This window comes from Rhinoraja longicauda, chromosome 12 (assembly GCF_053455715.1).
Source record: "Rhinoraja longicauda isolate Sanriku21f chromosome 12, sRhiLon1.1, whole genome shotgun sequence".
Lineage (NCBI taxonomy): Eukaryota > Metazoa > Chordata > Chondrichthyes > Rajiformes > Arhynchobatidae > Rhinoraja > Rhinoraja longicauda.
This window is the reverse complement of record NC_135964.1, coordinates 39,533,511-39,558,442: the sequence shown is the minus strand read 5'-3', so window position 1 is coordinate 39,558,442 and position 24,932 is coordinate 39,533,511. Positions and strand designations below refer to the sequence as shown.

The window sequence follows — 24,932 nt, the reverse complement described above, 5'->3', positions numbered from 1 at the left end:
ATGGGATATCGGAGGTCCTAGTTGAAAACTCTTTCCAAAGGTTAGCGAATGTTAAAACTTTTCATCGTTGTTCACGTTTTAATCGATAGTTGGAAGAAACAGTCTGTTTCTTAAAACGCGTGCATTAGAGGACGGCATCGAGGGCACTTGCCAGATTTAACGCTTTTGAAGATCACAGTTTGTACTTCTAAACCTGCTGAGTAGAGTTGCTGCCTTACAGCGAATGCAGCGCCGGAGACCCGGGTTCGATCTGTACGGAGTTTGTACGTTCTCCCCGTGACCTGCGTGGGGTTTCTCCGAGATCTTCGGTTTCCTCCCACACTCCAAAGACGTGCAGGTTTGTAGGTTATTTGGCTTGGTAAATATAAAAATTGTCCCCAGTGTGGGTAGGATAGTGTTAATACGCGGGGATCACTGATCGGTGCGGATCCGGTGGGCCGAAGGGCCTGTTTCCGCGCTGTATCTCGAGACTAGACAAAATTTAGTTCGCACGATAGTTCATATTGGATCAGCAACAAATTGCAATTAAAACAATATAACATAGTAATGCACACGCCGCCGATCCATAAGTACACAAGTAAGCGGAATTTTATGCATGACCGAGCGTTTTATTTATTTTATTAATTAAACACAATATAACCACAGCAATATTTGTGCTGGATCAAAAGGAGGCCGGATTTCTATTTCTATTTGCAGAAGAGCGAACGTTTGCTACACACAATTCATTCGACAAGGTATACTTATAGAACTACAGCACAGGAACAGGTCCCAAGTCCCACAAGGTACGCATCGAACCTGATGCCAATTCAAGCTGATCTCCTCTGCCTGCACACGATCCATCCGCCCCTGTTCCACTCATATCCATGTGCCTTTCCAAAAATCTCTTAGATGGCAGCGCGTTCCCACCACTCTCTGTATGATAACAACATCTCCTTTAAACGTTGCTCCTCTCACCATGAAACGATGTCCTCTGGTTGAGATCTGACAGCTTATTTGCACTTTCAACTAACTCAATTAAAATAAAAGTACGCATAAAAATTTGCAGCGTTTCATAATTCCAGTTCCCTAATTGTAAATTAAGCTGCAGATAAAATCAACAAGACCCTCAACCGTGAAATAAGGATGTGCCATTTATCTGATGAATGGTTGGACTCGAAACATCACCTATCCATGTTCCCGAGAGATGCTGCGTGACCCAACGAGTTACTCTAGCACTTTGTCTTTTGTTGTAAACCAGCATCTGCAGTTCCTTGTCTCTCCTGTACCATTTCAATGCTTTAGTGGAAAAGAGCGACTTAAAAAATTAGCCAGTTTCAGTTATACGAAACCCTACTCAATTTCAAGCACAATTAGTTCTCTCATTTCCGAAGAGGAGCATTCAGGGTCATTGTTTATACTGTAAAACCTCTATTAACAATTTCACTCGAGGGCATCATCTTTTGTCATCCTTTCTTACCACAGGTTACACCCAGACAAATGTTGGAGAGGCACTCGCTGCTGTGCATGGCTCAGAATTTAGCCAAACAACAATTTGTCGCTTTGAAAATTTACAGCTGAGTTTTAAAAATGCATGCAAGCTTAAATCAATCCTTTCGAAATGGTTAGATGAAGTAGAACGAGCAGGAGGTATGTATGTCTATATTTACCACCAAAGAACTCAAACAGGCAATTAGAACGGCCAAAATGTGATTAATGAAAATACCAAAGCTTTTTATATAATTATATTAAAAATAAGTTGGTAACCAGGGAGAAGGTAGGACTGCTCAAGGATCAAGAAGGGAATTTGTGCTTGGACTCCGGGTATAGCTGGGTAGGCTAAGGAATGGTTGATGGAATTTAATACAGAGGAATGTTTGGTCTAACATGGGCAGGACCTGCACATTGAATGGCAGGCCTCTAGGGTGTATTATAGACCAGAGGGATCTAGGAGTGCAGGTGCATGTTTCCTTGAAGGAAGATTAGGTGGTCAAAAAGGCGTTTGGCACATTGGCCTACATCAGTCAGAGTATTGAGTATAGAAGTTGGGAGGTCATGTTCCAGTTGTACAAGACATTGGCGAGACCACATTTAGAGTATTGTGTTCAGTTCTGGGCACCATGTTATAGGAAAGATGTTATCAAGCTGGAAAGGGCACAGAAAAAAATTATGAGGATGTTGCCAGAATAGAAAGTCTGAGCTATAGAGAGAGGTTGAGTTGGCTGGAACTCTATCCTTTGGAGCATAGGAGGATGAGAGGTGATCTTGTAGAGGTGTATAAAATCATGAGAGGACTAAATCGGCTGGATGTATCGCGGACCAGAGGACATAGGATTAAGCTGAAGGCAAAAAGATTTTATAGGAATCTGAGGGGTAACCTTTTCATACAAAGTGTGGTGGGTGTATGGAACAAGCTGCCAGAGGAGGTAGTTGAGGCTGGGATTATCCCAACATTTAAGAAAGTTAGACAGGTACGTGGAAAGGACAGATTTGGAGGGATATGGACCAAACGTGGGCAGTGGACTGGTGTAGCTGGGACATATTGGCCGGCGTGGGCAAGTTCTGCCAAAGGACCTGTTTCCTTGTTGTATCACTCTATGACCCTATGTGGCAGAATTTCGAAATGAGTACTTTGCATCTGTTTTCATCAACGAGATCAGTGTGGTGAACACTAATATGCAAGAGCAGTTTGACATTATGAAGGAGGAGGTGTTGGGGGTCTTGAAGAGCATTAACGTGGATAAATCTCGAGGATCTGATGAGTTATTGAGAGAGGCAAGAGATGAGATTGTGGGAGCCTTGGCAAAGATTTTTATTCATTTATCAACCTTATTATTGCTTTAAAATTCCACCTCATACTCTAAATTTTCTATTGACCAATGAAGAGAATTCTACAGAAATGAATTTCTCTCTTTGGATGAAATCTTTCCTGACAGATACTTGAACTGTCAATCCCATTGTTTTTCAATCCTCAAGAGAATATACGTAATATAAGTAGTTTGTATAACCCATCATAAGTTAATCCTTTTCATCCACGTATTACGAATACTTGCTACAAGAATAATGTAAACGTCCAAGGACCCCTTCCCAAAAACTGAATGTAGAACTCTAAATAGAAGTCAATTAATAATATACTATACAATAGTTGAAAATATAGTAATTAAAATATCAAATCGGAATGACTACTGTACTTTGAGTTTAATCTGTTTTACTGCAATAAAACTAAATAACAAAGATAATTGAATTAGTTTAAACCAGAAAACTGCGACTAGTTAATGAAAATTAATGTAAATTGTATTCAGTTCCTGCTAATTTCTTTGCAGCATTAAATAATGAAAGAGCAGAATCAAATGAAAGAAAAAGAAAACGAAGAACTACCATCAGGTAATGCTTGATTACAAGTAAAATATACTCCGAATAGAAAATCAGGATCAATGTCTTCTTGAGATTATGTCCTGTCCATGTGTAACTCAAATGGTTTATGATTTAATGAGGCAAAATTGTGAAATACGTGGAGATTTACCAAAAGTAAAATGTTGCCCCATTTATGATAAAAAATATAGTGTATTTCTTATTTTAGTTTGACATTTAGCAAAACTAATATTATGAAGTAAGGAAACTGAAAGAATTTGGTACAGTAAATGTAAAGTTGGCTGATTATTAATTTCCATAAAAATTGACATTAACAAATCTGTGACAAATATTAATTACTAATGTACAAGATGAGATTAAAAAAAAAAAAGAAAACAATAATTTCCAAAATCATTGAAATATTTCATTGGATTTTATCTTGAAGCTGTTATATTAGAGTCAAAAGCATGGAAATGGTTCCTTCAGCCCAACTTTTCCATGCCAAAAAAGGTGTCTAACCAAGCTAATCCTACTAGCCTATGCCTGCCCTATTTCCCTTCAAACCTTTCCTATTCATATACCTGCCCAAGTGCCTTTTAAATATGTATTGTGCATTTGAGTTCTACATAATATAAATGCTGAATGTTTTAGATTACAGAAAAATACAATTTGGTGTACAAATTCACAAAAGGAAATAGCCAAATGCAAAATGTAGGGAACTGTTTAATAAATCATACAAAAACCATAGATTGCACCAATGCATAAATCTGCTTTTGTCTCATCAGCATACTAGCTAAAGAAACACTGGAGACACATTTTGGGCATCAAAGTAAACCTACCTCCCAGGAGATCATGCAAATGGCCGAAAGTTTAAACCTGGAGAAAGAAGTCATAAGAGTCTGGTTCTGTAACCGCCGGCAGAGGGAGAAACGAGTGAAGACAAACCTGCACTACAATTCATTTTGTTTTTCCTTCAAAGAACATCTTGACTGTAGATAAAACATTATTTCTCCCCTAGGCATTTAAACTAAAAAAGCTGTAAACAACCCAGGAAGTTATGAACCAAAGTGCATTGACATTACTAGTTTGGTTACATTTTATTTATTTCTGTTGGTCATAAATGATGCTGCCGGTCTTATATATGACATTCAGCTCTGCCTAGCACTTCACCTAATTATGAACTGTTCGTGCAGCACATCATTCTGAATGCTTGTGATCCATTTCACTTGCTTGGGTAGGAGAAAACAATATTATAGCAGATCTAGAGCCCGAACTCAGCCACCGTGCACACTGGTGATCTCCAAGCATATACTTTGACACACGACCAAAACCATATAACACCAATACTACATTAACACAATATTGTGCAATCCATTTCTTTTCTTTTGTGCATGTACTCTTTTCCCTTTCTTCATTCATGGTGTGATTTGCTCGGATAGTACAGAAAACCAAGTTTTTCACTCCTTCTCACTCCATAATAATAAACCAATAAATTATTTTAATATAATCACCACCTTAAATGATTGGACATCTTACCAAAGCTTTTTGCTGTGTGTGTGCCTTTGCTGCTCAATGACCTTCCTATTTAAACCAGGTAATTTCAATCCTAACATCTCTTGCTGCATTTTGGTTTCTTCACTTACATATTCTCTATTTTTCTTTACTCAACATATTTTTCTATATTAACATATTGCAGCAAATGTTGATATTGTTTTAAAAATGCTGCAAAATCCATTCCTGAAAATTGCATCATAAACCATATTGTTGAAGGGTCTCGACCCAAAACGTCACCCATTCTTTCTCGCCAGAGATGCTGCCAGTCCCGCTGAGTTACTCCAGCATTTTGTGTCTACCTTGCTGAACATATCACTGCTTTACTACAGTTTACTTTTCATTAACTTAATAGGGAGAGCACTAGTAATCCGAGTATAAATTGAGAAGCTACGTGTAATATTGTCAATGACATCACATTGAGGAAATTGGTCGATAGTTTGGATTAAATCAAAATCAATGAAACAGAATTAATGCAAACAATTTTACAGGATAAATGTATACATTTTCAAAAATAAGAAAGATTATCATTTTTGAAATGCATTTGCATGCCATTTTATTAAATGCAATTCTGATAATAATGGTCACAGTGCATTTCCAAATCTTTATATGACCCATATAAAGTTCTTCCAAAAATAAGTCAAATTCCACATTTTAATGTCAACTACTTGACAGCATCACACCAATGTTTATGCATTCAAATAGGAAGAGTATGAACAAATGGAACTTAGAAAAAGAAAGCAAGAAGGCATTTAAAACTGATGAAAAAGGGAGAGCAGAGGAAATCATGACTGAGAAACCAGCACAAAATTGAAATGGAGGGAGGCAACATACACCGATGAGCCAAAACATATGACCACCTGCCTAATATGCTGTTGGTCCTCCGGGTGCAGCCCCATACGCAGCAGGGTGCGATGCACTCTTTATTGTGACACATTCCTCCCGTGACCACCATTAAAATTTTCTATGACTTGTGCCATAGTAGACCTTCTGTCGGTTCGGACCAGACGGGATAGCCTTTGTTGCCCTCGCGCATCAATGAGCCTTGGGCACCTAACACCCTGTCGCCGGTTTGCTCCTCCTCAGACCAATATCGGTAGGTACTCACCACTGCTGACCGGGTGCACCCCACTAGCCCTGCCGTTTCAGAGATGCTCTGACCCAGCCGTCTGGCCATAACAATTTGGCCCATCAGTCGCTCAGGTTTTTACTCCTGCCCATTTCTCCTGCATCCAACACATCAACTTCAAGAACTGACTATTCACTTGCTGCCTAATATATCCCACCCCTTGACAGGTGCCATTGCAACAAGATAATCAATGTTATTCACTTCACTTGTCAGTGGTCATAGTGTTTTGGCTCATCGGTGTATAAAAGACAGTAAAAAAGGGAACAAGACAATGTGAAGAGTTAAGGAGGAAGCATCAGAATTACTGCAAAGAAATGAAAAAGGAATGAAACCACTGATGAAATTGAAAAAAGCAATTCAGCATATTTCTTGTCAAGGCATACATATGGTTTCATTAGTGAAAATGCTTTGCTGTGTTATTTTTTAAAACTTGTTCTCCTCAGCCAATGTACTTTCTTTGCTCCTCAGTGTTTTTTAATTTTTAAATTATTAAAAGATCAGAAGGGGAAGGCATTCATGGAGTAATAGGTCAGAATTTTGAAATACCGCATTGAATGCAATTAATATTAAAATAACATTTACCATTGTCAGTTGTCGCATGTTGTCCAAATAAGTTATCAACATGCAATTATCCATGTACACATTACCACACATTTTTAAACATACTTAGGACCAATATCAAACTATTCATCTGATGCTGCTTGACTTGCTGAATATTTCCAGCATTTTCTGAGTTTATTTCATATTTCCAATGTTAGCAGTATTTTGCTTTTCAATCATTCATCGGATAAGGCTAAGACTGATAGATACTGATCATAATATGCTTCCATGGTCTAAGTAATGGAAAGTACATAACTCAATTTGGTTTTACTGCATATTTAGTCTACCCCACAAAGCTAAAATCATGGCCAGAATAATTTCATTATATGGCAAACTAAAGTAAAGTCTATACAACTTCAATTACATTATAATTTGATCATTACTAGAAATAATATTAATTTAAGAGAAACATTAAATCACTACCATAAATAATTTCGATGGCCTTTAAAATAAGGACCAGAATTTATTTCATGAACATGCCCTTATCCCAATACTGTTAATAAAATAATCAAAGAACAATACATTTTGAAGCTTGGGAGAAATTTCCTAGCAATTTGTTTTCATTAGAAAACACATACTCTTCATAATAATGTTTGCACCAAACACACATGCTTATAATTTGGTAAAACAGAAATATAAAAACAAGCATAGGGAGTTAAATTGTCTGCTATATTGTGGCATAACAATCCAGCAACAAAGTTGTCATCTCCACCCACGCTTGCGCTTCCCAGGAAGAATGGGGAGAAAACTTAACTGGGGATTTAATCTAAAAATCTGTGCACCCAAGAAAGATTTGTTTAAATAAGAAGGCATATGCAATCTTTTTTCAGAAGATATGAAAACAAATCTATTCTAATTGGAAGAATTAAGATATAATAAATAGATTTCCTCTTCAATTATTAACCAGCAATTTTATGAAGTTTACGAAGAGTGAAAAATGTAAAGCTTTTCAAAAAGTTACGTCAGATTTTAAAAGAATCTCAGCGTGGAACTTTTAAAGAATTCTTTGAATAAGCAACTAATGGCTTAAGTTTCATTTGCACAGAAATAAAGACATGCAGAATATCCATGGATTCGTGCTCCAAATGGACCCTATCTCAAGTTTTATTAAATGTGTTTACAAGGTACAAGCATCCCTTGCGAGCTTTTATTTCCCCATTTGCCCATTGATACGACTGGATTGCCACAATATTTAAGAGTTAAAAACATCATATTGAATCTGAACTCGCAGAAGAGAAGACTTTCATGGTGTGGACAATTTCATAGATCAATAACAAATGAAATAATTTGCTATGTAAAGGTTTATTAATTTATGCTTCAGTTAGATTAATATCCCTAAATAATTCCACAAATAAACACCAGAGAAATTCAAAATTAGTTAAATAATCAAATTGAAGTCCCCCAGTAATAGGAATTCAATCCACACCACTGCAGCATTCATCCATGGCTTTAGATTCAGCAACAAAGTGGGTCAGTTATTTGATTTTAATTTTTGATTTTTTTCCACTTCTTTCCTGTCCATAAATTATCTTTTTCCAGTTGGACAAAATGCTGTGGAATTGTTTTCAGATATTATTCATCCTGGCCGAAGAGCATCCTTTGGTTCATCATCCCAGAAAATCACAACCAAAACTTCATTTAACAGCTGCAAAATCCAATTACATCACCAATGTGCATTTTCTTTCAATTGTTCAGTCCAGAAAGAGAAGTGTTCCTCAGTAAGGTTCACTTCACAAGTAGTTGCTAGTAAAAGTGGCTTGTGACAAAAGAATGCATCTACATTCTCAAAATAGAAAATATACTGCCACTGCAATTACCCTTTCTTTTCGAAGCAATTCAAAATAAAGGCATACTCAAATTGCTATATCTGTAAGCTCAAATCAAATTGTAATACGAATGGTTGAGCAGTTTAATTAACAAGGCGTGTAGTGAGATTTAACATCCATTTTAAAAATATCATTGCAATATCATTGGTGTAAAATGAATTTAAGCATTATAATTTCTGCGATATGACTAATTCAAACTGTCAATTCTTAAATTTGTCACAAGGTATTTCTATGCACATTATTTATGCATGCAAATTGTAATTATAGATATATCATAGTGATTATTTCAAAGAATTAGAACTTACTTAAATTCCACATCCAGGATTATGAGAGTCATAGTTGGATTGCAGACACCACATTCAATCTACAACTGGCAGAGTGTGATATTTAACTAGTCAAGCTGAATTAATTGTGCAGTATTTCTGTGCTATAGCCTTCTCCACATATGGTTGTTTGGAACATACACAGATAATGTTGAATGTTCAGTGTGCCTCTTATTAAAATACAAGGCAGCTATTACGGATCTTTGGATTATTTTTCTATATAGGCTTTCTCACTCTTATTCTGCTTCTAGTGGCCTTGTAACAGCAGAATTCTGGATGGATATAAAATAAATCAAAACTTAACCCCAAAATAATAGTGCTGATCTGTGCTGTGCAAATGCAACTTCGTACAACGTTCCAACATTAACATTAGTAAATCAATCTCAATAAAACCAGATGCTCACAATAAATTTCAATTGTTTCAGTTTATATGAAATCACTGCAAATACTCCACTATCACCTACATCATTGCCCATTAAGATATAAATTTAGATTACACTAGAGTATTTGTTAAAACATTATTGTATTTGTTAACATTTGCTTCTTTCTTTTCCATCTTATTAGGAAATTACAATAAATGGCTTGTTTTCTGAAATGGCCACACAAGTAGTGCTCTGATATGCACTTCAGTCTGTATATACACTCAGCTGAATCAACAAAACTAATCACACATACTTTACTTCCACCCGAAATCCTTGAGAATTTTTGAAACAGCAGCAATATGTTATTAAAGTAGGCAGTCCGTTTTTAGATTTATAGGCTTAGAAATTAGCACTTTTGTTAAAGTTACACAAGAATATCCACAATGCTCCCAATAATCCACTTTAAGGTGAATCCATATTAGTTAAGGTAAAAGGCATTCCCCAGTGAACAAGAAAAAAATCCTTCTCTCCTATTTAACAATTAGATCAATTAGTCCACTCCCAATGCTTTCAGCTGTCGTTCAATTTCTTCATCTGTAATACCAGATTTAGATGTTGATGCTGCAGGTAGTCCTTTGGCCGTTGATGGAGCGTTCGCCATCTGGGGGGAGGGGGAGGGAGAGGGGGAGAAATAAATACAGGTTTCATTCACATATAATTTATTTTACCATTTAAAACAAATCCAAAACTATATAAAATTACAGGACAAAAAAAGTGAAATGCTGAGTCTTTTCTGGACTGCCAGAACCTGAAAGTGGAAGACATTTTGGAAAGTCAACTCTCCAAACACATCTGCCTTTTTCAGAATTCAAAAATTAACTCAAACGCTGTATTACAACAATTCTTCCAATTATTAATGTATGTATCAAAAAGGAAAATATCACAAATCTAGAAAAGGAACCATTTTAAGTCAAAAGTCTATCGTCAGACTTTAAATATTTAAATGCACTGCTCGGATTCCAATTTATCAGTTATGCAGTGGAAACATTACTTAGTTTTCACACCTGAATTCCTGAGAAATATCCTTAGCAGCAGTATGTTATCAAAGTAGACAAATTAAATACTCAGTTATTAGTTCTTTTTTTAATGCTACAGCTGATATTTTAAGTGGTACTGAAATAAATACAGATGCACATTTCTGTCAGATGGCATCTCATCTGGATTTATTACTTAAAACCCATCATGGCTATTGATTGTTCTTATGATTGGCCCGAAACAGTAACTGTTTCTCTCTACATGGATTCTGCCTGATCTGCTGAGTATTTTGGCATTTTCTGTTTTTATGTAGTAACACGTGTTCTGTTTTACTGTTCAGTATTAAAACACAGCTTTCTTGCAGTTCATGGATTGATTGGTTTTCTTCTATAATTAGTGGTCCAAATTTTTGTACCTCAAACTGTAAAATCTTTGTTGGTACATTATCACTTTTTTAATAAAGCTGGCAATGTTTCCATTACAACAGACATAAACTCATCAAACTATCTCCTCGTCCCCCACAACACACCTCTACCCTTTGTTCTAACATAATTCAAGTGATCTGCTGGTATTGAATGAGTGTGTTTTCTTAATTACTTTTTCATGTCCGTCATACACATGGTATTGTACTTGCCACAAAAACAACCTAACAGTTTTTTAATTGGATAAATCTGAGCTGGTCTCATTTGCCTGCATTTGGCCCATATCCCTCTAAACCTTTACCCAGCAGGTACTAAATTTTAAAATACCAAATAATGAAAAGAATTGTATTTGTTGCTTATCATCAATACATTTTCTGGGATTTATCAGTTTGAAACCATCCTGATTGTTGAAAATTCAACATCATTTGCACTAAAACATTTTTCCCACAGGTACGCATCAGCAGAGGAAGGAAAATACAATGACAAATCAAACAGTAAATGTTTTCGTCTTCAGGATTTAAGTTAATCAAATAAAACAAGCCAGATTATTTTTTCATAAGTGGACAATATCTACAATAAGCAAATAAATAAGATTTTGCTGAATATGATACCTTCCCGGAAATCTCAATTCCTATTTCATCCAACACCTGGTTCACAATGTCTTGGCTTTCGTCTTCCTCCCCCGACTCATCAAAAATGTCATCTAACGTATCATTCACTGAAATAAACCACACATTTATTTATTTTAAAAGTGGTGCTATCACACAGAGCAAAAACGTTGCATTTGAGACTAGGTACAAGAATAAGAACAGGAGTAGCCACAGGTCTTTGGCATCTGCTCCGACATTCATTAAAATCATGGCTGATATCTGTTTTCAACTTCAATTTCCTGACTTATTCTCAATAGGCAATTATTTATTTTTAACATTCTTTGGAGTCATAACATTTCTTCCTTAATGTGCTGTGATAAAATATTTTAGCATTGGACAGATATGGCTCTTGCTCATTTTTAACTGAAGTTCATTGGAGATTTGCAGGAAGAAAGAGGAAGGAGCTTTTAATACACCGTACTGGGTATGCAGATATCACATCACTGTTTTTGTAGCTCTTGGGCACATGCCAAAGCATTTACTGGAATAGGTGAATCCAATTGTTGTATATACAGATCTAAATAGTAACCGTTGCTTCCACCATATTCATAAACCACTACATGATGCTTATGTTCATTTTGTTAAAGGAACAAGAATGCACAAAAATATTCAACATACAAGTCAAACAATACTAGAACTAAACAATTCTAAATCAGATTACAGCATTTGTCTCAAACCTATCTAAAGTATTAACAATGTGTATAATAATGTATCAAACAAACATGTATTGAACCTCTTCAACAGACGCTCCATAGAAAGTATTCCGACGGATGCATCTCAGCCTGGTATGACAATTGCTCAGCTCTTAACCACCTGAACCTGCAGAGCGGTGAACACAACCCAGTGCATCACAGGCTTGCTACATCCTTCCATCCAATCCTTCTTCGCAGTGTATTGCATCAGTAACGCTGGAAGTATCATCAAGGATGTCTGCCACCCTGCCCATTTCTTTTTCACTATTTTACCATGTCACATTGCTTGGTGCAAAAATCATTATATGCACATTTCTCCCAAATAATGGAAACATTTAATCAAATCATTATTTTGTAAACCCTGTTTGGAATGTGCTTATACTTACTCATTTCTTCTGTCATTTCCATTTTCATGTTTTCTTTCTGGAAATTTTGCATAGTTTGTAAGGTTTTCTGTGGGTCCATTTTCTTGTTCACAGTTTGCATTGTCTGAAATACAAAGCATATTATTTTTCTTAAAAAGATAAGCTTTCATTTCAACACATCTTAGAATAAAAGTTGTAGAAGAGCAAGGGATTTTAAATTAATCTTCTGCATCGATTTAAATTGCAGACTGTTTATGCCGAGTCCAATGCTATCATAGAAGACTTAGTTCATTCAGAAAGTATTCAGACCCCTTCATTTTTTCCACATTTTGCTATGTTACAGCCTTATTTTAAAATGGATTAAATTCATTTTTTCTATCATCAATCTACACACAATACCCCATAATAAAAAAGCGTAAACATGTGTTTAGAAATGTTTGCAAAGTAATTAAAAAGAAATAACTGAAATATCACATTTACATAAGTATTCAGACCCTTACTCAGTACTTTGTTGAAGCACCTTAGGCAGCGATTACAGCCCCAAGTCTTCTTGGGTATGTCGCTACAAGCTTGGCACACCTGTATTTGGGTAATTTCTCCCATTCTTCTCTGCAGATCCTCTCAAGCTCTAACAGGTTGGATGGGGAGCGCTGATGGACAGCTGTATTCAGGTCCCTCCAGAGATGTTCAATCAGGTGCAAGTCTGGGCTCTGGCTGGGTCACTCAAGGACATTCACAGACTTGTCAAAAAGCCACTCCTGCATTGTCTTGACTGCGTGCTTAAGGTGTCCTGTTGGAAGGTGAACCTCCGCCCCAGTCTGAAGTCCAGAATGCTCTGGAGCAGGTTTTCATCAAGGATCTCTCTGTACTTTGCTCCGTTCATCTTTCCCTCGATCCTGACTAGTCTCCCGGTTCCTGCCGCTGAAAAACATCCCCACAGCATGATGCTGCCACCACCATGCTTCACCGTAGGTATGGTATTGGCCAGGTAATGAGCGGTGCCACTTGGCATTCAGGCCAAAGACTTCAATCTTGGTTTCATCATTCACGAGAATCTTGTTCCTCATGGTCTGAGAGTCCTTTAGGTGCCTTTTGGAAAACTCCAAGAGGGCTGTCATGTGCCTTTTATTGAGGAATGGCCTCCGTCTGGCCACTCTACCATAAAGGCCTTGCTTATTGTGGAGTGCTGCAGATATAGTTGTCCTTCTGGAAGGTTCTCCCATCTTCACAGAGGAACTCTGGAGCTCTGTCAGAGTGACCATTGGGTTCTTAGTCACCTCCCTGACCAAGGCCCTTCTCCTCCGATTGCTCTGTTTGGCCGGGCGACCAGCTCTCTGAAGAGTCCTGGTGGTTCCGAAGTTCTTCCATTTAAGAATGACAGAGGCCACTGTGTTTCTGCAGGACCTGCAATGCCGCATAAATTATTTTATACCCTTCCACAGATCTGTGTCTTGACACAATCCAGTCTCGGAGGTCTACGGACAATTCATTCATCTTCATGGCTTGATTTTTGTTCTGACATGCACTGTCAACTGTGGGACTTTATACAGACAGGAGAATGCCTTTCCAAATCATGTCCAATCAATTTAATTTACTACTGGTGGACTCCAAACAAGTTGTAGAAACATCTCAAGGATAATCAATGGAAACAGGAGAACATAAGCTCAATTTTGAGTGTCATAGCAAAGGGTCTGAATACTTATGTAAATGTGATATTTCAGTTATTTATTTTTAATTACTTTGCAAAAATTTCTAAACACCTGTTTTCGCTTTTTTTTTAAATTACGGGGTATTGTGTGTAGATTGATGATAAAAAAAATGAATTTAATCCATTTTAAAATAAGGCTGTAACATAGCAAAATGTGGAAAAAGTGAAGGGGTCTGAATACTTTCTGAATGCACTGTAGGAAGTTCAGCATGTTCCCAACAGCTCATACCAACTTCTCAGGATGCGCTGTAGAAAGCATTTTATCAGGATGTATCACAGCAAGGTTTGGGAACAGCTCCATCCAAGAAATTGTAGAGAATTGTGGACACGCCCCAGACCATCACGCAAACAAACCTCTTTTCCATTAATTCCATTTACACTTCACCTTGCCTCGGCAAGGCCACCTGCATAATCAAGGGAGAGTCTCTCTCTTCTCCCCTCTCCCATCAGGCAAGAGGAACAGAAGTGTGAAAACGCATACCTCTAAATTCAGGGACAGTTTATTCCCAGCTGTTATCATGGAACAGAAGCATCCTATCACTAACTAGGGAGTGGCCCTGAGCTACCATCGACCTCATTGGAGACCCTCAGGCTATCTTTAATCAGACTTTACTGGACTTTATCTTGCACTAAACATTATTCCCTTTATCCTGTATCTGTACACAGTGGACGGCTTGATCATAATCATGTATCGTCATATGCATAGCATGTAGCAAAAAGCTTTTCATTGTACCTTGGTACGCGTGACAATACATTAAATTAAACTAAATAATATTCACCATACCCTTTCTAAAACTGTATTACTTGCATACAATATCTGTACAAAATAAGAAATATATATTTTGGGCATAGATATCCATCAGCAGAATGTGATGAAAGGTGACTTTGAATTCCTCAGACCTGTTGTGGAAGCCAGCATTTATGTGAGCAACTTTGCCTTGCCGCAAAGAAACTTCAAACCCCAGAGAAATGGAAAGATTCTAAACTGGACTTTCTGGTTTGTACCAACATTTCCTTTACAAAATGGAGTTGGTTTGGAATCCACTATTCTGAGAGCAAAATAGTTTTGCAAATTGAGTGGAGCCAAAAGCATTATGTTATACAGAATAGAAATCAAGAGGGCATGTGGAAGATGTGCAGTAACATGGGACTTCTTTGACTGAACTTTGCTATAAATATCTGTATTCTCAGTGAAGCAGGTTAAAAAAACAACGTTTAAATTTCCTCAAAGTGACACTTCTGGCTGTTGATAACATTTTGTTAGTTGGTAGTTTCCAAGATGGTTTGAGTTGTAAGAATGTCACCGAGGGATTGTGGAAGCTACGTATATTTTCCTGACTTCAAGACCTCAGGGCAAATCAGATCCTCTCATACATGCAAGCATTCGCTCTGACCATAACACTTGTAATCCTGATATGCGCACCACAAAAGCCACAATGCCCTACGTGAAATGTGATAGAGCAAACAAATGGTGTGTTCAGAAAATGCCTTTGCAGCTTAGGCTGCATGCCAATACCTCGGTGGGTGTTAAAATCCACAATGACACAGCATTTGCCACCAGTTAAAAAGCTACCACCTGAGAAGCAGGAACATCAGAAGGAAGAGAAAAAAGCAGCCTCAACAGCCATGTGCCATCCAAGCTACCTGTAAAAAAACTAATTCAAATGAAATATCACTAGCCATACCACCAACTGTCGCACCACCTTATTTTTCTATTCATTGACCATCACAAATAGCTTTTTGCTTTGTGAAGCAACTGTTGGTGATGGCAGACAACTAGTGTTGTGACACAATGCCTTTTAAATGCTGTGATCCATGGACATGAAAATAGCAGACTTGCTTTATACAGCAGTAAAACCGAATTTGGATTGAAGCATCGAAACATTGAAAAAATTCCAGATACTGAAAGTGGTTGGGTTCATATTTTGACAAACAGTTCCAATGCTAAAAAGATGCGATCCAAGTGCTGGTGCAAACCTCCATGACAAGCTGATGCAGGAATCTACTTTGACATTCAATGTGTAGGAAAATAACTGCAGATGCTGGTACAAATCGAAAGGTATCACAAAATGCTGGAGTAACTCAGCAGGTCAGGCAGCATATTGGAGAGAAGGAATGGGTGACGTTTCGGATCGAGATCGTTCTTCAGACTGATGTCGGGGGGGGGGGCGGGACAGACCAACCATTGCACCATCAATATGTATCAACCTTCCACTATAGACTGTCACTTCATCAACTCAAAGCTTTTATCAGAGTCATCTCCAGTGACTTCTTGCTCATGAGCTACTTGTGCTTTTATTGGGCCTTGAGCATGAAATCAGTGCCAGTGCAATGTAACCTTTTCCTTATTGAGCATATGAGCACAGATAAATCACAAGGGTACATCATTCAGTCCCTCATGCCTGCTCCTCCATTCGATTAAAAACAAGGCTGATTTTTCAACCTCAGTAATGCTTTCCTGCTCTAAGCTTACATCCCTTGATTACATTAATATATATAAATATATTCATTTCTGTCTCAAATACATTCAGCCACTGAGCAACATAGTCCCAAGGGTAAAGGCTTGCATATAAATACTGCCCCTGGGTGAAGACTTTGTTTCCTAACTCTGTCCTAAAAGACCAACTTTTTTTTTAAGATTGAGACCACTTGTTCTAGCTGGGGTGTCTGAGGCCCATTAGAATTATGCTTTCATGAGATTACCTCACATTCTTTGGAAATCAAGAGGGCATATCTGTTAATCTCTTCTCAAACAACAAACCCACCAGCCCAGGAATCAACCCGGTGAATCTTCATTACAACCGCTCTAATGTGAGTATATTCCTGGTCATGTAGGGGGACCAGGCCAACAAACATCATTCCAAATGCAGTTTCAGCAGAACCCTCTGTAACTGGAGGAAGGCATTTCTATTCATGAATTCAAATGTTCTTGCGATAAATGAGGAGCACACCATTTATATTCCCAATTGCTAACTGTGCCTACATGTTAGAATTACATAGGAGGATGCTTCAACTTCAATGGGTTCATCTGGGTCACTGGTAGACATAATGGCTGGCAGTTCCTCATCCATGGGGGGTGAAGGTAAGCAAATGCACCTGTTTCCACCCACCCCCCCGCTGTTCCAGGTCAAGTGCAACTTGCACGTGGGGTTTTCCACTCACCAGAGCAAATGAAAACATGTATAATGATAAAAATTCAGCAAAACAGAACTATTTAATCAGCAAGCCAGAACTATTTAATCAGCAAGCTTTGTACAAGGTTTCAACAAAAGATAAATCTTGTTTCTCTCATTTTGTGGAGCTACTAATTTTGAGCTGAGAGTAATTTGGTTTCAAGTGTACCTTAATTTTCAACCTTACAATTCTGATCTTTTAAATCTTAAGCTGAAGGTATTAGTAATTATATGCATATCACATTATAAAACTTAAAATTGCTTTCCTTTGGTTCTATTTGTGTCGAAGTCATGGCCAAAAATAACAAAATAATGCCTCCACATCAATTTGTTTCTGACGGCTTTCAGGGTGAATAATCCCATTACAAGTGGACAAAAGTAAATATCAGTGTCAATTCTAACAAGATGATAGCACATTATTTAATTTTAATATATGTTATACCACAAAAATCAGCAAACACAGTCACCTGCACTAATTAACATTCAACACTTCTTTAACATAGAGCAATATATTGCATTCATATTTAATTCATAAACAGTCTTCACAGTAAGATTAATAAGTTAATCATGCTTTAATCATTGTAACAAACGTTAGTTATAAATATACCTTTGTTGTAGTAGCCATTGCCCCCGCCATCTTCATCTGAGAGTTCATTAATTTAGTCTGAGTGGACATGGAAGTAACCTTCGAGCTTACGGCATACGTACGGGTCTTCTGCTTCCGCAGCTGCACAAGTTGCTTTGCAAGAATCATACAGGCGTCTTTATTGCCAGTCTTGGCCATTTTCTTAATTTCCATTTCCTGATTAAGTGCAGATAAATATTAGTAAACAGGAAATTAAAAATTAAAACAAAACATTTTTGCAAATAGAGTTTTATTAGTACTTGCAAAAAATAAGATTTAATTAAATCTGTTAGGAGTAAATACTTCATCAGATTACAAAATGGAAACGTCACCAAGCCTTTGCTTAGTGGTTAGAGCGGACTACACGGCTCCAGATTTAACAGTCAAGATAATATTATCAAAACTTTCAGACTTAGCCACATCAATATTTATGTTGATGAGAAGAAATGCTGAATGCTGAAAATATTTATATAAGCAATATTTTTCACATTTCAAATCCATTTCAAAATGCTTCAGATTAAATTTATTAATTTTTGAAATACAGGCATTCTTATTGTGCAGGGTGACATTTTGCTCCTAGTCTGGTTGCAATAATAGGAATCACTGTTATTATTCTTTCAGATTTCTATTCATTGAAAGAAAATGACCAGCCAGCATTCTGGATTAACTCGTTTGTTTTTTTAAAATAACCTCACATACTTTCTCTATCATCAAAACAGCCAATGGGACTTAAACTTAATATCTCATTCATAGGATAGTAGACGTGGCAATGTTCTCCAAGGTTAGTGAGATTCCCCCAATCTGAGCTGTTAGCCGATGAAGTGACCTGTCATTACTGTCAACCTGATTCACTCTTGCACATTCCCCTTACCACAGGCCTCTCCTTCCTCCAGGCAGATTCATATTATATCTTCTGTTCTTTTGATTTATCTCATACCTTCATTTGCTTCATGCTTATAATCAACTGCCATTTAATTATCTTCCATTGCCCACCCAGGCATTTTTAAGTAATTTTACCTTATTTTGTTGCCTTTACATATTTTACCTCTTCCTTCTCTTGCTCTATTCCTTTTTCAATGTATTATCTTTCATGCCAAATAAAACAAATCTTAGTTTTAACCTTGCCGCCTATCCCTTTTCCGCCAGATTCTATGCAACTTCCTGAATGTTTTGAATATCAAGTTTTACTTTCAGATTTCCATTTACACAATATTTTACCATGCTGGGATTTTAGAAGCTGAATAATTATTCACACAACACTTAATAGTATTAAGCAGCCAATATTTTTCATTCACCTTGAAATTCCCATCAAGGTGATTTCTGACCTACTCACCAGCTGTTTTTCTTGCTTCTCTAAACCCGCTCTATCTTTGGCTATCGATCTTTGAGTACCCCTCAATTCTCGATTCTGTTCCTTGATTACATCTGGAAGGAAATTTAAAATATTTTAAACAAACGCGCATTTATTACTGTTGCACTGTCCGGGGGTAAAAAAACAGTAGTCATTTGGCAACATTTATTATTCATAAGATCATAAGTGATAGGAACAGAATTAGGCCATTGGGCCCATCATCTACTCCACCATTCAATCATGGCTGATCTATCTCTACCTCATAACCCCATTCTCCCGCCATTTCCCCATAACCTCCGACACCCGTACTCATCAAGAATCTATCTCTGCTGTAAAGATATCCATTGACGGCCTCCACAGCCTTTTGTGGCAAAGAATTCCTCAGATTTACCATCTTCTGACAAAATAAATTCCTCCTCATCTCCTTCCTAAAAGAAGGCTTTTTAATTCTGAGGCTGAGGTGTAACACTTTGGGAGATCAAATGTTAGGGGAATGTATGCAGTTAATGGGAGGACCCAAAACAGCGGATGTACAGAGGTGGCTTGGGGTCCAAGTCCATTGCTCCCTTGAAGTTACAACTCAAGTAGATACTTCTATTGCAAAAAAAAGGCATATGATATGTTTGCCTTAATCGGGCAGGACATTGAGTATAGGTCACACAAGAACTTTATAAAACTTTGGTTAGCTGTGTTTGGAATATCATGCACAGTTCTGGTTGCCCCATTACAGTAAGGATGTGGAGGCACTGGAGATGGTGCAGAAGAGGTTTACTACGATGCTGCCTGAATTAGAGTGTATTAGTTATAAGAAGAGATTGGACAAACTTGGATTGTTTTCTCTGGACTATTGGAGACCGAGTAGAGACCTGATAGAAGTAGATAAAATTATGAGAAGCATGGATTGGGGTAGGCAGTCAGAACTTTTTCTCCATGGTGGAATTTTCAAACACTAGAGGACATAGCTTCAAGGTCAGAAGGTGAAACGTTTAAATCGGAAGGGTATGCCAAGGTGTTTTGCACAGAGAGTGGTATGTATCTGGATGCTTGGGATGGTGGTAAAAACAAATATGATAGCGGTCGGTGTTGGAGGCTTTTAGACAGGTACATGAATATGCAGAGAATTAAGGAATATAGATCATGTGCAAGCAGAAAGGATTAGTTTAATTTGGCATTCTATTAGTTTAATTTGGCACAGGCATCATGGGCCAAATGGCACACTCAAGCAATGTTTGTGTGGATGCCAGTATTCCAATTGTACTGCAACAGCTTAGCCAGAGGCACAGCTGGTACAACTGCTGGGATGTTGCCCAATTCCATAGCCTTGTATGGACGGCTTCCAAAGGAAGCTGATTTATATCATTCAGGATTATGGCTGAACATGATTGTGAATGCTTCAGCCTTTTCTTTAGCACTTCCTCCCATATGCTGTTAACCACCCATCACCATTCACAACTAGGCTTTGACCAGACTGCTGAGTTTGAGTGTGATCTGTTGGCTGAAGATCACTTATCTCTGTAACACCAGACCAAATACACTTCATTTTGGAGGTTCAAAATGCCACAGAATAAATGCACTTTCCGGCGACTCTTTAGTCTGTGCTTGGAGCAATTAACATCTGTTTAAAAGTGTACTTGCTCTTTCTGACTTCCACCACTAAGAGTTACAATAAAATTACAAGTCTGAAGTAAAACAGGCAGGGAGGATCAGGAAGCAAAATTCTAGTAGACTATATACCAATCAGCCAAAACATCATGACCACAGACAGGTGAAGTGAATAACATTGGTTATCTTGTTACAATGGCACCTGTCAAGGGGTGGGATATATTAGGCAGCATGTGAACAGTCAGTTCTTGAAGTTGATGTGTTGGATGCAGGAGAAATGGGCAGGACTAAAGACCTGAGCAACCTGAACTAGGGCCAAATTGTTATGGCCAGACGACTGGGTCAGAGTATCTCTGAAACGGCAAGGCTTGTGGGGTGCTCCCGGTCAGCAGTGGTGAGTACCTACCGACAGTGGTCCGAGGAGGGAGAAACCACAAACCACCGACAGGGTGTTGGGCGCCCAAGGCTCATCGATGCGCGAGGGCAACAAAGGCTATCCCGTCTGGTCCGAGCCGATTGTGGGAAGACAACAAGGTGGAGGGAGTGTGATGCTCTGGGCAATCTGGGAAACCCTGGATCCGGGCATTCATATGGACGTCAATTTTACACGTGTCACCTTCCTAAACATCGTTGCCTACCAGGTACACCCCTTCATGGCAATGATATTCCCTGATGGCAGTAGCTTCTTTCAGCAGGATATTGCGCCCTGCCACATTATTCGGGAATGGTTTGAGGAACATGAAGTGTTCACTGTGTTGCCCATGCCTCCAAATTCTCCAGATCTCAATCCGATTGAGCATCTGTGGGATGTGCTGGATCGACAAGTCCGATCCATGGCGGCTCCACCTCGCAACTTGCTGCTGCTAATGTTTTGGTGCCAGATACCACAGGACACCTTCAGAGGTCTTGTAGAGTTCATGCCTCTGCGGATTGGCGCTGTTTTGGTGGCACACGAAGGACCAACAGCACATTAGGCAGGTGGTCATAATGTTTTGGCTGATCGGATCCACACAATGGGGCTGTGAAATACTGTTAATTACTCCAGTAACCCCAGATGCACCTGTATCCAGTCACCATTACAAACGTCGGCGCAGCCTTCCCGAGAGTTAACTCTCAGAAAGCCACCGGCACAGATGGAATCCCTGGACATGTCCTCAGAACTTGTACAGATCTTCTGGCAGGAGTATTCCGAGATCTTTAACCTCTCACAACTCCATTCTGAGTTATCCACCAGCTTTAAGACAATCACTGTCATCCTAATGCCAAAGGAATAATAGGGTACCATTCCTTAATGACCACCATCTGGTGATTCTGACATCCACCTTTATTAATATAAGAAAATAACTGCAGATGCTGGTACAAATCGAAGGTATTTATTCACAAAATGCTGGAGTAATTCAGCAGGTCAGGCAGCATCTCAGGAGAGAAGGAATGGGTGACGTTTCGGGTCGAGACCCTTCTTCAGACTGATGTCAGGGGGGTGGGATAAAAGAAGGATATAGGTGGAGACAGGAAGATAGAGGGAGATCTGGGAAGGAGGAGGGGAATAGAGGGACAGAGGAACTATCTAAAGTTGGAGAAGTCGATGTTCATACCACTGGGCTGCAAGCTGCCCAGGCGAAATACGAGGTGCTGTTCGTCCAATTTCCGGTGGGCCTCACTATGGCACTGGAGGAGGCCCATGACAGAAAGGAATGGGAGGGGGAGTTGAAGTGCTCGGCCACCAGGAGATCAGTTTGGCCAACACGGACCGAGCGCAGGTGTTGAGCGAAGCGATCGCCGAGCCTGCGCTTGGTTTCGCCGAAGTAAATAAGTTGACATCTAGAGCAGCAGATGCAATAGATGAGGTTGGAGGAGGTGCAGGTCCACCTTTATTAAGGTCATGTCACACATTAACTCCCAGACAGCCATGATACACTGCAATTTGCCTACAGTCACAGCTGGCCCTTGGCTGGCATCATCTCTCTGGCCCTCCACTCATACCTGGAAGTCACAGTCCTATTTATTGACTATAGCTCTGCCTTCCACACCATAATTCCAAACAATCTAATTTCCAAATTCCTGGACCTAGGCTCAGCACCCACCTCAACAATTGGACCTCTGACTTCCTGACCCATAAAATACAATCAGGAAGGAAAGGCACCAAAACATCCTCTAAAACAACAGTACCCATCAAGCTGTATTCTCTGCCCCTTACTGTATTATCAATGCATACATGACTGTGCAGCCAATTTCTGCTGTAACTCTGTTATCAGAAATGCAGATGCCCCACCATAGTGGGCCGGATGTCAAACAGTGACCAGATGGAGCAAAGGAAGGACAGAGAGGTTTAGTAGATTGGTGTCAAGACAATAATTTTTACCTCAATGTCAGCCAAACAAAAGATCTGGTGAATGACTTCAGGAAGCAGGATGGGGACCTCGGTCTACATCAAGGGTGCTAAAGAGGAGATGGTTGAGGGCTTCAAGTTCTTACGTGTATCACTAACAGTTTATCCTTGTCCAACCACAGTAATCCCAAGGCCAAGAAAGCACACCAATATCTCTACTTCATCAAAAGGCTAAGGAAATTCAACATGTCGGCAATGATTCTTACCTACATCAATAGAGATCCATCAGTCTGAAGAAGGGTCTCGACCTGAAACGTCACCCATTCCCTCTCTCCTAGACCTGCTGAGTTACTCCAGCATTTTGTGATACATCAATAGAGAAACCATCCTATTCGAATTTGTCACAGTTTTGTTTCGCAACTGCTCTGTTGGAAAAGCTGATTTGCCAGCCAAATGAAGTACCTTCTTAGAAATACCCATTATGTCTTGATCCAAACTCCCAGCCAAATGAAGTACCTTCTTAGAAAGTATAAGAAAATAACTGCAGATGCTGGTACAAATCGATTTATTCACAAAATGCTGGAGTAACTCAGCAGGTCAGGCAACATCTCGGGAGAAAAGGAATGGGTGACGTTTCGGGTCGAGACCCTTCTCAGACTGAAGAAGGGTCTCGACCTGAAACGTCACCCATTCCTTCTCTCCTGAGATGCTGCCTGACCTGCTGAGTTACTCCAGCATTTTGTGAATATACCTTCTTAGAAATACCCATTATGTCTTGATCCAAACCCCCAGCCAAGTGAAGCACCCTCTTAGAAATGCCTATTATGTCTTGATCCAAACCCCCAGCCAAATGAAGTACCTTCTTAGAAATCCCCATTATGTCTTGATCCAAACCCCCAGCCCCCAAGTGAAGTACCTTCTTAGAAATGCCCATTATGTCTTGATCCAAACCCCCAGCCCCCAAGTGAAGTACCTTCTTAGAAATGCCCATTTCGAAGGATGAGGGGGGATCTTATTGAAACATATAAGATAATTAGGGGATTGGACACATTAGAGGCAGGAAACATGTTCCCAATGTTGGGGGAGTCCAGAACAAGGGGCCACAGTTTAAGAATAAGGGGTAGGCCATTTAGAACGGAGATGAGGAAGCACTTTTTCAGTCAGAGAGTGGTGAAGGTGTGGAATTCTCTGCCTCAGAAGGCAGTGGGGGCCAATTCTCTGAATGCATTCAAGAGAGAGCTAGATAGAGCGCTTAAGGATAACGGAGTGAGGGGGTATGGGGAGAAGGCAGGAACGGGGTACTGATTGAGAGTGATCAGCCATGATCGCATTGAATGGCGGTGCTGGCTCGAAGGGCTGAATGGCCTACTCCTGCACCTATTGTCTATTGTCTATTATGTCTTGATCCAAACCCCCAGTCAAGTGACGCACCTTCTCAGAAACCCCCTTTGTGTGCGCAACCATTTGCCAGCCGGGCCTGCGATCAGATCTATCCCGAGTATCGGACTCTGGGCTCGGGCAGCAATGTGTCGGGGTGTTTAAAAGTCCGCTCACCTTCGGTCGTCTTTCTCTTCCCGAACAGCGACATTTTCGCACTCCAGGCTCGGCCCCCGTCACCTTGGAAACGACGAGCCCGGAGCCTGTCCTGTCCTGCCTCACTCACTCACTTCACGCCTGACTCGGCGCCTTTAACAGTCTCAACTCAACGCCAGCCCCAGCAAGACTTAACGTCGCTTCTTTGTTTTTTGATGTCTCACTCCTTCCTGTTTCCGCTCCTTTATTTCATTTTCTCCTTCCTCAACTCCGACTTTCCCCATAACCGGGTTGGGAGCCGCGTTGCCGCGTCCCCTAGCGGTGGGGAG

General features: G+C 39.3%; 2 protein-coding genes across 2 annotated transcripts in view; one reads left to right on the top strand and one right to left on the bottom strand.

Moving 5' to 3' along the window:
- Nucleotides 1-4,383, top strand: part of pou1f1 (POU class 1 homeobox 1) — an 8,955-nt gene extending 4,572 nt beyond the window's left edge. Inside the window, exons 4-6 of the mRNA XM_078409597.1 lie at nt 1,462-1,626; nt 3,300-3,360; nt 4,113-4,383. Coding sequence (XP_078265723.1) covers nt 1,462-1,626; nt 3,300-3,360; nt 4,113-4,326 — 440 coding nt within the window. The 3' untranslated portion in view covers nt 4,327-4,383. The remainder of the gene's footprint in view (nt 1-1,461; nt 1,627-3,299; nt 3,361-4,112) is intronic.
- On the bottom strand, nt 4,081-24,932 carry LOC144598950 (charged multivesicular body protein 2b). The gene is made up of 6 exons (XM_078409596.1): nt 24,625-24,932; nt 19,122-19,213; nt 17,771-17,965; nt 12,304-12,406; nt 11,187-11,293; nt 4,081-9,779 (listed from the first exon to the last, which is right to left on the bottom strand). Exons 1-6 carry the CDS (start codon nt 24,656-24,658, stop codon nt 9,669-9,671), a joined length of 642 nt encoding a protein of 213 aa, XP_078265722.1. The 5' UTR covers nt 24,659-24,932; the 3' UTR covers nt 4,081-9,668.

What these genes read in the sequence shown, in the direction of transcription:
- LOC144598950 (XM_078409596.1), bottom strand. Translation starts at nt 24,658, where the DNA reads ATGTCGCTGTTCGGGAAGAGAAAGACGACCGAAG. An exon ending in CAATGGCTACTACAACAAAG is followed by an intron (nt 12,407 to 17,770) that starts GTATATTTATAA and finishes TTTGTATTTCAG; the next exon opens with ACAATGCAAACTGTGAACAA. An exon ending in GGAAATGACAGAAGAAATGA is followed by an intron (nt 11,294 to 12,303) that starts GTAAGTATAAGC and finishes GGTTTATTTCAG; the next exon opens with TGAATGATACGTTAGATGAC.